Source organism: Nerophis ophidion, linkage group LG24 (genome assembly GCF_033978795.1).
Source record: "Nerophis ophidion isolate RoL-2023_Sa linkage group LG24, RoL_Noph_v1.0, whole genome shotgun sequence".
NCBI classification, from domain to species: Eukaryota; Metazoa; Chordata; class Actinopteri; order Syngnathiformes; family Syngnathidae; genus Nerophis; species Nerophis ophidion.
The window spans coordinates 24200355-24213824 of NC_084634.1; the positions used below are offsets into that span (position 1 = coordinate 24200355).

Sequence of the window (13470 nt, forward strand, 5' to 3'; positions counted from 1 at the left end):
TTTGTAGGGTTAGGCGCAATAAGTGTTTAACTTCAGCCTAAACCCTTTCAGTCTGCAACATTTTTTATTTTCAATCTATGAATGTACAACTGTTTGTTTGCTTTGTTGACCATTGACCGAAGAACAATAAACATACAGATAGTGTGTCATGAGATATAAATTGAATTATGAGGACTTAAAGTAAACTAAATGAGCTCAAATATAGCTACAAATGAGGCATAATGATGCAATATGTACATATAGCTAGCCTAAATAGCATGTTAGCATCGATTAGCTTGCAGTCATGCAGTGACTAAATATGTCTCATTAGCACTCCACACAAGTCAATAACATCAACAAAACTCACCTTCGGGCATTCATGCACAAGGTTAAAAAGTTTGGTGGACAAAATGAGACGGAAAAATTAGTGGCATAAAACTAGTCTTAGAAAGTCGGAGTGAGTTATACATGTAAACAAACTGCGGTGAGTTCAAGGATCGCCAAAATTAGGACAAAACGGTGCTTGTCAAATACTCGAATCAGTGAAACATGTTTAATATAAACAGTGTGTTTTATAACAATTAGGGAGGTTTGTGTCATGTTTGTCCTCCTACAGAAACCATATTAAAACAAAAAAATAAAATTTCCCCTCATCTTTTTCCATTTTTTAAAAAGCTCCAGAGAGCCACTAGGGCGGCGCTAAAGAGCCGCATGCGGCTCCAGAGCCGCGGGTTGCCGACCCCTGCTTTATTCAGTCCTTTATTGTGTGCCGCTTGCAGCCAAAATGCAGGGCGCAGCATTTTTGGAGAGGCGTCACCCTCCACATCACTTGCTGCGCAGACACTGCTAGTCACTTCTCAGCACTTCAGCACTTCCATGTTTTTTCACCTTTTATCTATTTTGACAACTTAATGAGTAAAATACAACCGATAAGCGTGGAAAGGAGGACTGTATTGCTGTAGAGTTAAAAAAAATGAAGACAATTTGCAAAAAGCACAATAATTGCGCTTAAATGTATGGGAGAATATTCGAAGCAGGAGTTGTACCTCGAGAGTTTTAATTGTGATCAGACCAGACTTTTCTGGAATAGAATGCCAAAACATAGCGAAGAAGAGCGAGTCCTTTTTCCAGGGCGCATGCACACACAATGCCAATCCCTCCCTCCTTTGTCTGTCCGCTCATGTCCTTTCAACTCCCCCTTGGTTGACGCTAAAGTGGATTTTAATTTTTTTAAAGTTTATTATTGTAGCAATATGGTTGTTAAAGTTCATTATTTTTGTGATTTCTGACCATTTGTGAGGGCACCTTAGGGACTTCTTTGCACAGCAGTACATACAAAGACAGCAGTTTTTCTTTGTTTTGGCTGGTTAATAAATAGAACGATGTACAGTACTGCATAGCACTTTTTATTGTGTCCAAAGTGTACAAACCTTCACTGAAATAAGGACTTTTGTTGTTCATATTGAGATTGTTTGAAGGAGAAATTTACTTTATTATACAATCCTTTTTGATTTACGAACCCTGTTTAAGAACTAATCGAGTTTGTAAATAGAGGTTGAACTGTAAATGCACAGGTGGAAATTCTATTTAAGAGGAAATGAAACCAATGGACTTGTTAAATTTTTTAAAAACGGATGGAATTTATTTACAACTTTGAACGTCAACAACTCTCTCTTCATACCCTTAATGTCTTTTTTGTTGTGATTTTTAAATAAATCCAGATCTTGTTCATCTACCATGCAACGTTTTTTATTAAATGAGGTGAAAGTTCAAGCTTATCTGTGCCATGAGAAGACTTGTGACGTCCACTGTCTTTCAGTCACACAACCATCAGCCATGGTCCTATCCAATTGACAAATTCTCAACTTGTCAGGTACACAAAAACTGCACCGTAACACACACCTCTGTAGACTCCAAGTAACCCAAAATGGGTGTACGACTTTTCACAACATTCTACTCTGTCTTGTTGCTTCTTTAGCAGCTGCTTTCTAGCGTATCCCTGCTCTGCCTCGATGTTGGACCCTCTGACTGAAAGTCGCTAATGTCGTGGCTGCCCTCTTCTGGACAATAATAGCTAGAGCAGGCGATAAAAGATGTACACAAGATATGTCAAAACCTGAGTGGGTTGTACTTGGTAAGCATTAGAAGATCAGAAAAAAAGGCACTGACTCGCATGAGTCCTGAAGGTTGGTCCACGCTCGTTCAAGCAGTTCAAAGAGGAACATCAATGTGGGCGCAATGTAATTTTGGTGGATGAAGATAAGCAGCTCCCTCAGATAAGCCAACGCCTGGAATACACTGTCAGGAGTGTGTGTCTTCACCTGGAAATAAACAATATTGTAGCGCTTATAGGCACTGATACATGCACAGTTTATCAGTTTATGCTATATGGACTGTCTAATGTTCACACATAAAGCTCTTTAGCATTAAAGCTAAAGCCAGACAAACCATTGTGTTCCCACTAAGGCTTAATAAAATCACAAAGTTAAATTCAACTGTTTAACTACATTTACAAAAGTTATGCACATTACAAAAAAAAGCACTGAGAATACCCAACGTTGGCTATTAGGAACACACAAATGTACCTTTTGTAAAATTGCAAATAAAATGTGTGTATTCCATGATATTTAAAACTGCACAAATAACATGAAATAATGTACTCCTACAACATATCAAAAAAATGTTCAAAGATAAACGGAAAATATAATTTGAGAGGGCAATTGAATTTAAAGCACCCTTGTGTTAATACGACTCTTAGAAGTGTGCTGGGTGACCCAGTGGAATCAAGGTATTAAAACAGCAGTAACATATTTTAAAGAATAATGTTTTTAAAGGCACAACAAAAATGAGGAAACATACCTTAATAAAGGTTTGATGTACAGCATTTATGCAAATTACATTTGATTAAATGAGTGGGTTTGTTACTGTGACTACATGTGGGTGTAATTAGATATATGTATCTTGTCATAATACACTGATGAGGTGATATTTTGTATTGTACTGCTCAAGAATCAGATTATTATCACTGAGGGATTGGCAGTACCTAAAAGCTTTGCTTATTCTTTCTCTTTTCAGGGCACAAATGTTTTTTTGGTATTACTCTTGTTTTCTATAAATGTCAATATTGTATTGAAGAAGCTATTGTTCTTCTTTAAATTGTGTATGTAGATCAGGCGTTTACCATTTTGATCTCGGGGCCCTACTTTTCCACTACAGAGGGGCCACTGAAATATTTACACTGAATTAATGAAAATTTGAATCATATTCAATACTTAAATCTAAACTAATTATATGTTAACACATTAAACATTGTCAAATGAAATCAAACCATGTGTCAATCACAATGCTGATTATTTAACACATAAACCTTAGACTTAGGTCAGGCTGATTAAAAAAAAAAAAGTACTGACCAAATATACTGCGTAATAACTAAATAAATAATTTTTGAAAAATAAATGTACATACATTTTTGTTGTGCTAAGACAAAAGCTTAAAATATTATAAAAATAATAATTCCTAAATACATTTTCAAGACAATTAAATACAGCTTCACCAGTTAAGTCATAATTTGTGCGCTTTAGTTCTCCATCACTTTAGATTCAGACTTCTGTTTCAGATTAGCATTACTGCTAATTATTATACCATGAATTGATTAACATTGTCCCTGACTTATTAATACAGTTGAAAAACTTATTCGGGTGTTACCATTTAGTGGTCAATTGTACAGAATATGTACTGAACTGTGCAAGCTACTAATAAAAGTTGCAATTAATCAATCAATCAATGCCACAAGTGGTGGAAAAGTGTATTACAACTGAATATTGCTGCAGCCCATAGGGACCACAGCTGAGAAACATTTTTGGTGGCCCTATAAGGGACACTCGCTGCCAAACAATAGGTCCTATGGTTAAGAAACAGTGGTGTAGATAGACTATTCTTTTTTTGTTTTTGTGTCTGATAAAAAAAATTCCAGCATCAAGGCTATAAATTTAGGGCAACACTAATTTCAAATTGTTGAAAAATACTACAAGGAACCTCAAATATGCAATGGAATGTGGTCTGTAATTCGAATGATTGTTGACGAGATCTCTAAGCAGTGGGAAATGGATGGATGGATGAGATCTCACCCATTCTATGAGCAGTGGCAAGTTTTCTTTGACCCACAGGATGCCCTGAGTAGTTCTCTCAGAGATGACGACAGCTGCGGTTTGGGTCTTCTCCAGACCTTGTTTCAACACTGGTCCCAAAACTCGTACACCCTCAGAGTAATAATAAGGAGTGTTTGTCTCCAACCAACTAAAGACAAAATAGAAACCATGTGTTTAAGTTAGCTGGCTTCATTAGAATTGAAGCAGAAAACAAGTCTATAGATGGACTTCCTGGTACCTGATGCCCTGCTTAGAGTAGACGGTGACTCTACTCAAAGCCTGCTGAGACACAGATGTCACACCTGAGCTATGGAGATGTTTGGCTGTGACTGAGTCTGTAAAATATCCAAAAGGTTAAATGAAAGCCCACATGACAAGTACGCTCAGCGCTTGAAGGTAAGAGTGCACGGACCGCTGAATGAGCCGTGAGATCGGACGTCGTGAGCGATGAACCCGGCGACAAACACCAGCAGGACCATAAGCAGCTTGGACCAAGGGAACCCACGTCCACGCATCTTTACTTGGATACTCTGAAAGAACAAGACAAAAGTCACGCTTCCGTCCAAATACAGCACATTGAATTATGTCTAAATGAATACCTGACCTGCCAACCTTGAAGACATTGGAGTACTACGCAGCCAGGGCCACCCGGCTTCTAGTTCCAATGTCAAAGTACCAGCCTTCAGTATATATACACATCATCATTTCTAGGCTATAGAAAACTCCTGTTTTTAAGCTGTGCTCACCAATTATAGGCCGAATTAGGGCTGGGCGATATTGCCTTTTTTAATATCGCAATGTTTTGCCTTATCCTTGAATTAACACTTAATACATATACCGGTAATCACAGCAGTATGATGATTCAAAGTGGCTACAATATAACATTCTTGTTCATACTGCATTAATATGCTCATTTTAAACTTTCATGCAGAGAAGGAAAAAACAACTAAAAAAAAATATATTTTTTTTCATACAGTGTTGATTTGGAAATGTTTGCCTCAACATTTTAATGGTGAGGGCTTGTGGCATCAAATGGAGATATTGACATGCGTTGTAAGCACTCTTCATTCTCTACCAGGTGACTTTTCAAATGATGCTACATATTGGCAGTAATGCTACTTTTTATAGCAACGCTTTGGCCCCACACTTGACAAATTACGGTTGTCTGTTCGACATATTCCCACTTGAAGCCAAACCACCGCCAGATGTTGGACCTCATGCTATTTTTCTTGGGAATTAATTTACACATTTTTTCTATCGTATTACCACTTGCACGGCTCCACTAGCATCACAGCTAACGTTACCCATGCTGCTACCTCTCTGCTCTGTGAGGGCGTATACATATGTGACGTATAACGTGACAGTATGTGACGTATGTAAGGTGCGCTTGCTGTCTGTGAGAAGGACAGACAAGAAAGAGTGAGGAGAGCCTGTAGTGTAATGCAAGCAGCTAAAAGCAACTGCGTGAGAACGTATACTCGAATATCACGATAGTTATTTTCTATATTGCACAGAGACAAACCCGCGATATAGCGAGTATATTGATATATCGCCCAGCTCTAGGCCAAATTTGGTTTATTTTCAAAAAAAGGTTGACTCTGGGCATGTGCCTTCTTCCACACGCAACCTTATAGTGGTGGTAGATTTTCGTTCCATGTGATAAGGTGTTATGTATGTGTATTCATTTTGAGGTTGCAAAGGTAGATAAGTGAATGCAGAAAATATACTTTGCAAGCACAGACATATTTTGAAAATAAATTAAACCCAAGCCAAAAATTTAAATATTTGAGCAAATATAATTGTGCACAATAAAAGTGTTTACATGTTTGCTTTTATCCATATTAACGCTCAATAATTACTGCTGTATGCAGTCAGATCATGGCACTCTCTCGCCCCTTCTTTTCTGCTCTCTGAACTTAACCCTCTGTGCATTCAACTTTTTTTCTACACTCGCTCAGATTTCTGCTGTGCGCCCGCTCAGGTTGGGACACACGATAATATGTGTCAAAAAGACAACCAATTAGAGAACTGGACAAATATACGCTCTGAGTGGCTGCTCTGTCTCCAATGAGATCGCTCTGAAAAACTATTTTCAACATGGCGGCACGCAAAAGAGCTACTTTAAAGTCTAAGTATAGTTTTATTTATTCATTTAAACCATCTAAAAGAAACATGTAAAGCTGGGGTGACAGTAGTGATATAAATGTGTTAAAATTATGAGACCTCGACTATCGTTATGTCATGCTCTGTGCTCTGCCAAAATAAATCCTCATAAGGCCATGTTGACAGCTTTGTGCCCAGAGCTTTTTTCAACATTTAGAAGCAAAAGTACATCGTTTTCTTTTGATTTTTATACCTAAATAGCTTGACTCAAGTATATTATATCTTATTAATGTTTGACTCTAATATTTGATCTTTTTTTTAAATATTTGTACATTTTAAATCCATCCATTTTCTACAGCTTGTCCCTTTTTGGAGTGTAGATGCTATGTAAACATTTTTTTCACAGGAAAATGTTAACATTAATGTGTTTTTGGCTCACCGTTAATGTGATCTTGTGTTTATGTTTGCTCAAGAGAGGGGGGAACTGCACTTTTTGGGAAATTCGCCTATTGTTCATAACCATTAAGAAATAACGATGGAGTTTTTTTTTTTTAAATGCATTTTTAAATATTAAATAAACGTTAATAAAAGTACTTACAGCAAAGTCAATAGGAGCTCCACTATTACACCTATAAAATCCAATAAACAAACATCCAAAAACTTCCAACAAAACTCCATTTACATTTTGTGACTTAAATATTAACCAAGTATTATTGATACGGTTATTTTTAGCGCTAATGCAGACAAACTATAGCGGTGCCGTGATTACTACTGTGTGTGGCGATGTTTCATGTGGCCTGCTGCTTCCTTACTCACTGTAAATGTATTACAAATCATAAATCATGCATCTCACCTGGACAGAAGAAGTCTGTGTAGGTATTTCAACAATTTGGTACACTGACAGCCTTTTAAGACCCGAAAATGGTGAGAAGTACACAAAAAGACACTTAGTGCCCCCCAGCCTGTTTCTTTGTGAGGATTATAATAATAATAATAATTAATTAGATTTATATCGCGCTTTTCTATTGTTAGATACACAAAGCGCTCACAGAGAAGTACCCATCATTAATTCACACCTGGTGGTGGTAAGCTACATCTGTAGCCACAGCTGCCCTGGGGTAGACTGACGGAAGCGTGGCTGCCAGTATGCGCCTACAGCCCCTCCGACCACCACCAATCATTCATTCATCATTCATTCACCAGTGTGAGTGGCACCGGGGGCAAAGGTGAAGTGTCCTGCCCAAGGACACAACGATGAGACATTCTTCATCTAAATGGGAATATATGAACATCCCAGCAGTCGGCATCTTAATGACGGCAGACATTGTACAGTAAGTGGTGTTTTATTATATATGTTGGCTCTCATTAAGTCTGCAGTGAGTAATCAGTGATGGAAGAATAAGAAAAAGCAAATGTGATGTGTTTTTAAATCAATGCTCCGCATCTGCTTAAAATGAGCCAAACACATGAATAATAAATATTATAAATGTGCCCGTTTCTACATAACATATATACTTACATCATGTATACAAAACCCTAATAGAGGTGTGCGGATGTTTTTTTAAAAGGGCTTTGTAGGGCGGGATTACGTGGCTCCCATAAGCTCCATTGTAAACTGAGACTTTTGATCGCATTTATTTAATATTTAGAATGCAAAAAAAAAAAACACATCCTTCATGTCTCTCATAATGATTGTGAACGATGGGGGAAAAAAAGTGCAGTTCCCCTTTAATCAATGCATTTGACTAAAGAACCAACAAAAGGAAGTCTTTCAAATGTAGAAACAAATCATAATATGACCCATGTAAGACATTCTGAAGAGGTTTATCATCCATGGCCACGCTGATACACAAAACTTTTTTCTGGAATGATTTCTGCAAAACACAGCGTTTATGCATACTTTGCAACATAAACATCAAACAGATAAAATAGACCTTTGAGCGTTTTGCCTAGGCGACCACCAGGAAACCTAATTTTGCCTTCACGTACAACAAGTGATGCAGGTGAAGAGAGACGGCAGAAACCGCAGTTTATTTGCTTTGAAGCATTGACTGACGTGAGCAATGCTGGCAGCATTAAAGAAAGCGCTCCAATTCACAGAGTGCTGCCCCACACCACATACCGGATTGCCACAACATTTAAAGCTAACGACACTGCAAAACATGTGTATCTGAAGCACACACAAGCCTACATGTGTAGAAAAGGGTCAAAATGCGTGCAAAGCACGACAAAAGCCTACAATCTGGCCGATTTGCAATACTTAATGATTAATAAATAACCTCATTTTAGTTGAAGGTGTGACCTACCTGACACAAGTTATTGCATTCGTGAAGGTCCTGAGATTGGTTTTTTTCTCTCATTTCATCATTGGTCACTTTGAAAGACTGAATAGTTTCTTGAAGGTTCTTCCTCAGCTGAAGAACAAAAGGATGCGTGAGTTGATAAGTTGTGTAAACATAAGTCTGACACGACAGTATCATACCTTTGGTGACAGAGTCTTCCAGCAGCTCAATAAATGATTCAGCAGCAGACTGACGAGAACAAGATGTGAGTGTTAATCCCCTTTTCTCACACAGAAAATATTAAATGTTGCACAAGTATGTAACTTACCTTGATTGGGCTAGGTGTTTTGTATAGAGCTGCCTCCATACTCCCAAACTCTGTACATCTACACACAGACACTCTGTCATACTGCTGAGCAACTGCAAGACACAAAAGGAGTGTGAGGAATGTTAATATGTGTACTGTAGTCCAGATTGAGTGACACATTACCTCTTTCTTCATGTCTTCTGGACAGTGTGGCGTGGCTCTGGACAAGAATGAAGGCAAGTACGTGTGCAAGGTGCTCTCAGGTTTGGCTCCGAATGCTAAGGCCTTTAGTCGAGGGTACAGGCGCCTCAGCTGCTCCTGTAGACTGTACACACACAATCAAAAAATATATATACGAGAGAATCTAAGAGGAAGGATAGTGTAATGACTTCTGCATTTTGCATGCATTAGCTGACATTTACCTTGATGACAGGGCATTCTTGGGCATATAAGCAAAGTCAAGTAAGGGAAAGAACTCTTTAGGACCCATGATGCCAAATCCCTTGGTCAAATTTGCATGTAGGCTGGGAAAAGACAGAAAGCATACATTGATAAAACATTTAATTTTCGGTTATAATCTACAAAGGGGTGTATCTTAAATCTCTAAAACAAGCGCTCTGATACAAGCAGTCCTACGGCGCGTTATGTGCAAAGATCGACAGCCAGTTAACATCTAAATGTCCTCCCAAAAACACTACAAGTGTGATATTTCCTTATAAAAAGGTAAATATGGTAGCCTATAGCACTTAAAATTTACTATAGGCTGCCATGAGCTAGCCGCAACACAACAGCCAAGCACACAAGTTAAACACATAATAAATGTCCTTAATTAACTGATATTGGAGTCTATAGCATGACATCTGTCAACATAAACAATTACAGTTGCATATTACCTCCAGACAGAAAGTGTCCAACACAGAAGTTAACTAGAAAGTATCCACTTACAAATGTGTCCTGCGACAAAAACTTAATTTGATTAATTATTGTGACCACTAGGTAGGGCTGGGCGATATGACATTTATCAATATCTCGATATTTTTAGGCCATCTCATGATACACGATATATCGATATTTTGCCTTAGCGTTGAATAAACATTTGATGCATATAATCGCACCAGTATGATGATTCTATGTGTCTAAATGAAAACAATCTTATTCATGCTGCATTAATATATGCTCATTTTTAACTTTCATGCAGAGATGGATATCATAACTAAATCAATTTACCAAAACTATTAAACAGTTATTAAGCAGTGGCACAAACAATTATGTCATTTCCAAAACAGAAAGTGCAAGATTGTCAGAGAAATTTTAAAACAATCTATTAGTGCCATTTTGTGCGTGTCACTAAGATGACATATCAAAACAACACTAAATTAAACTGCACTTTTTGTACAGAACGCCACTACAATAGTTTAAAACAAATAAAGTGCACATTTGTGCATTATATTCACACAAAATATTACAATAACTGTCAAATAAAAATGAGCTGCATAATAGGAAACCAAATAGTGGGTGTCCTTAGCTATGTGGTAGGTTACTGCGGACGTTATCTCCTTCTGTTGACTATTTTTTTCATACGGTGTTGATCTGGTTGATTGGGCATTTTGTGGCTGTGGCACCGGCCGGAGATGTTGACATGCAGAGTCACTCTTCATTCTCCAGCGGGTGACTCTTCAAATTATGCTACGATTTAGCATTAATGCTACTTTTTGTAGCAACGCTTTTATCGCATAAACATACTTGACATATTGCGGTTGTAAGTTCAACATCTTCGCGCTTGAAGCCCAACCACCGCCAGACGATGGACTCCCTGCTGTTTTTCTTGGGAATTAATTCTTTCTTCTTTTGTTACCAGATTCGCACCTTCTCTCTCTCATTTTACCACTCGCATCACAGCTAACATTACCCATGCCGCTACCTTTCTGCTCGGCGAGAGTATGACGTTGCACACTTGACAGTATGTGAGGTATGTAAGAAGGTGCGTTTGTTTTACGTCTCTGTGCGAAGGACAGACAAGAAAGAGTGAGAAGAGCCTGTAGTGTAATGCCCGCAGCTAAAAGCAACTGCATTAGAACATGTTCTAAAATATAACGATAGTAATTTTCTATATCGCAAAGAGACAAACCCGCGATATATCGAGTATATTCGATATATCGCCCAGCCCTACCACTAAACACAAATTGACATTTCACTTCAAAAGAAAAAATCTGTCATGGGATTAGTGTTTTCATATCTACCATTGTTCTGAATAATTTTACATGATTAAACTTTTTTGAACTTCCCACACTAGAGATAAAAATCATGTACATCGTACTATGATTCTCATTGATTACGTATCGGATTAATATTGGTATTAGCCAACACTCACAGCTGCAATATCGCTATTGTATCAGGGTGAAAATGCTATACAGGGGACACCTCTAAACATAACCAACATTTCATTGCATTGTCCAAGTCTAGACCACTGATTTCCAAACAGTGTGTGATTAAGAACAAGGATTTTCTCCAATTTCACTTAATTGGTCCAAAAATTATTATATAACACAAACTATGCATTTAAAAAGATATACAATTTCTGAGAGTGAGGCTTTGTGTGTGTGCAGGTTGAGCCCTGACTCGTGCCTACATGATTACATAAGCTTGAGGAAGGCAAGTAAGCTAAGCAGTAAGCTAACAATGATTACATCCCAAAAAAGACAAGTCACAAAATAGATAATTTAATCCTGCATACAGTATAACAGGTAACTTTTACTTCACTGAAAACAAGGCTGGCTTACCATTATGTTTGATATTGTGTGTCGAGGAGGTAGCAAACAAAAAATGTAACATTTAACAGACAGAAAACTTGGTCTATAAACTGTGATATGTTTTGCAGCTCTAGACTATTTGTAATGGCTTTTTTTTAATGGTAAAGTTTGCTGACACCTGCTGTAAAAGGTACATAATTTGTGTGCGACAATCATTGGTACTTTAACTTTAACTATATAATTACCAGTGTATCAACATTTTTTCATTCATAAAACAAAATAAGTCACATTGTAACATTTCTGTTTGGTGGTTTTCCGTGAGAATTTTGTCACTGTAAAATATGTACCATGGCTCAATAAAGGTTAGAAAACTCTAGGCAGTAGCCAAGCACTTACAGGAGCAGCCTCTCCAGGTAGGCAATGGCATATGAAGACAGCGACTTCACTCCCAGCACAGGAAGCATGATACCAAGCCACACTGAAACAAATAAAAGTACCCTCAGTGCAGCCTCCAGGCTGAAACAAGACTTGTAAGTGCAAAACAGAATGTGAGAGGAGGTACAGTACTCCCATCTCACCATGTTCTGTTCAAAAACAATATTGTTACTATTTAAGTCAAACATTTTCTTACTGGTCATATGGGGGCCTGCAGGGGGTTTAACTAGAATAGCTGGTATTTGTATCCATTTTATACATTTGTAGCGAGTTGTCTCTGAAAATGAGAGCAATAGGCAATTGTTTTGTAACCGGCCAAGAATATTGAGCCATACAGAACCCTAAGCTGAGAGACGGTGCACTTTTGCTTCAATAACCTGCAACCTTATTTCAGCATATTATTGCTTAAGTGGGACACAGGGAAGTCAGACAGCAGTACTGTACTACTGATAAATAAAAGTGCTTTTGGGTGTGTTGAGTTCCTTACCTCTTAGTCCCTGACTTAAGTCATAAAATCCAGCTTGGCCGAGAGCCCACATGATGGTCAAACACTTGACAGGATGAGTCTGAACAGACCGCAGCGATTCCAAATACTAAAAAGGAAGGAGCAAACTGTTTATGAGCTGCAACAAACAAAAATGTTTTTGTCACTTAAGTTTTATTGCTCATTTTTTGGCAACAAAAAACACTGAACAAAAGCAAAAAAAAAATCAGACTAGCGCTGGCATTGGAGTAGTCATTTAAAGTTAAAAGTACCAATGATGTCACAAACACACTAGGTGTGGCAAAATGATTCTCTGCATTTGACCCATCCCCGTTGATCACCCCCTGGGAGGTGAGGGGAGCAGTGAGAATTAATTTCTTCAATCAGAACCCATTGGTCTTGTGTAGGCATGTCCTCCCTGCCCCCTTTCTTAAGTAATGTTTTGTTTTTTGGACTTACTGTCAGAGGTATCTTTACTCTGTATTTGTTCTTCGCAAGCTCATGTAAATTTCCCATGTACATGGTTGCAGGTGACAGAGAGATCTTACATCCAATTGTTGACAAAGCATTGTGTATAATTTTTGTGTGTGTAATTCCATAATCTTATTACATATCCAAAGATTCCACACTTTACATATTTTCACCTGTGATGTGTCCCTCCGAAAAAAAACTGAGTGATTATGTCACAACTATTGTCAACTTCTTGCACCCGAAAAACATTTTAGCGCTCAAAAAACATTTTAGCGCTCAAATCCATGATCATATTGACCTGAACAGAATATTACCTCTCTTAATCAATACATGCTACACCAGACAGTTGTTTGGTGCTTCAGTGATCCCCACTATCTTAAAATGAGCACCGTTTCAGTGACATTCAGGACAAGATTGATTTGACTCACCTCGGGCAAGTTCTGGGTTGCCAATTTGGGTTTGTCTTGCAAGACCGCTTGGATGCAAACCCTGTATCCGTGAAGGGGCTCCC

General features: G+C 38.0%; 1 protein-coding gene across 2 annotated transcripts in view; it reads right to left on the minus strand.

Moving 5' to 3' along the window:
- The window catches only part of tmem214 (transmembrane protein 214), a 30940-nt gene that overhangs the window by 1278 nt on the left and 16192 nt on the right, over nucleotides 1-13470 (minus strand). Inside the window, exons 5-17 of one of the 2 annotated variants that reach the window (XM_061886360.1) lie at nucleotides 13388-13470; nucleotides 12492-12597; nucleotides 11966-12047; nucleotides 9242-9343; nucleotides 9003-9144; nucleotides 8841-8932; nucleotides 8713-8761; nucleotides 8537-8644; nucleotides 4540-4657; nucleotides 4366-4462; nucleotides 4107-4275; nucleotides 2149-2300; nucleotides 1592-2053 (exon numbers count right to left, since the gene is read on the minus strand). In XM_061886360.1, coding sequence (XP_061742344.1) covers nucleotides 1954-2053; nucleotides 2149-2300; nucleotides 4107-4275; nucleotides 4366-4462; nucleotides 4540-4657; nucleotides 8537-8644; nucleotides 8713-8761; nucleotides 8841-8932; nucleotides 9003-9144; nucleotides 9242-9343; nucleotides 11966-12047; nucleotides 12492-12597; nucleotides 13388-13470 — 1400 coding nt within the window. In that variant the 3' untranslated portion in view covers nucleotides 1592-1953. Of the gene's footprint in view, nucleotides 1-1591; nucleotides 2054-2148; nucleotides 2301-4106; nucleotides 4276-4365; nucleotides 4463-4539; nucleotides 4658-8536; nucleotides 8645-8712; nucleotides 8762-8840; nucleotides 8933-9002; nucleotides 9145-9241; nucleotides 9344-11965; nucleotides 12048-12491; nucleotides 12598-13387 lie in introns of those variants that run through there. The other variant, XM_061886359.1, reaches the window with a different exon arrangement.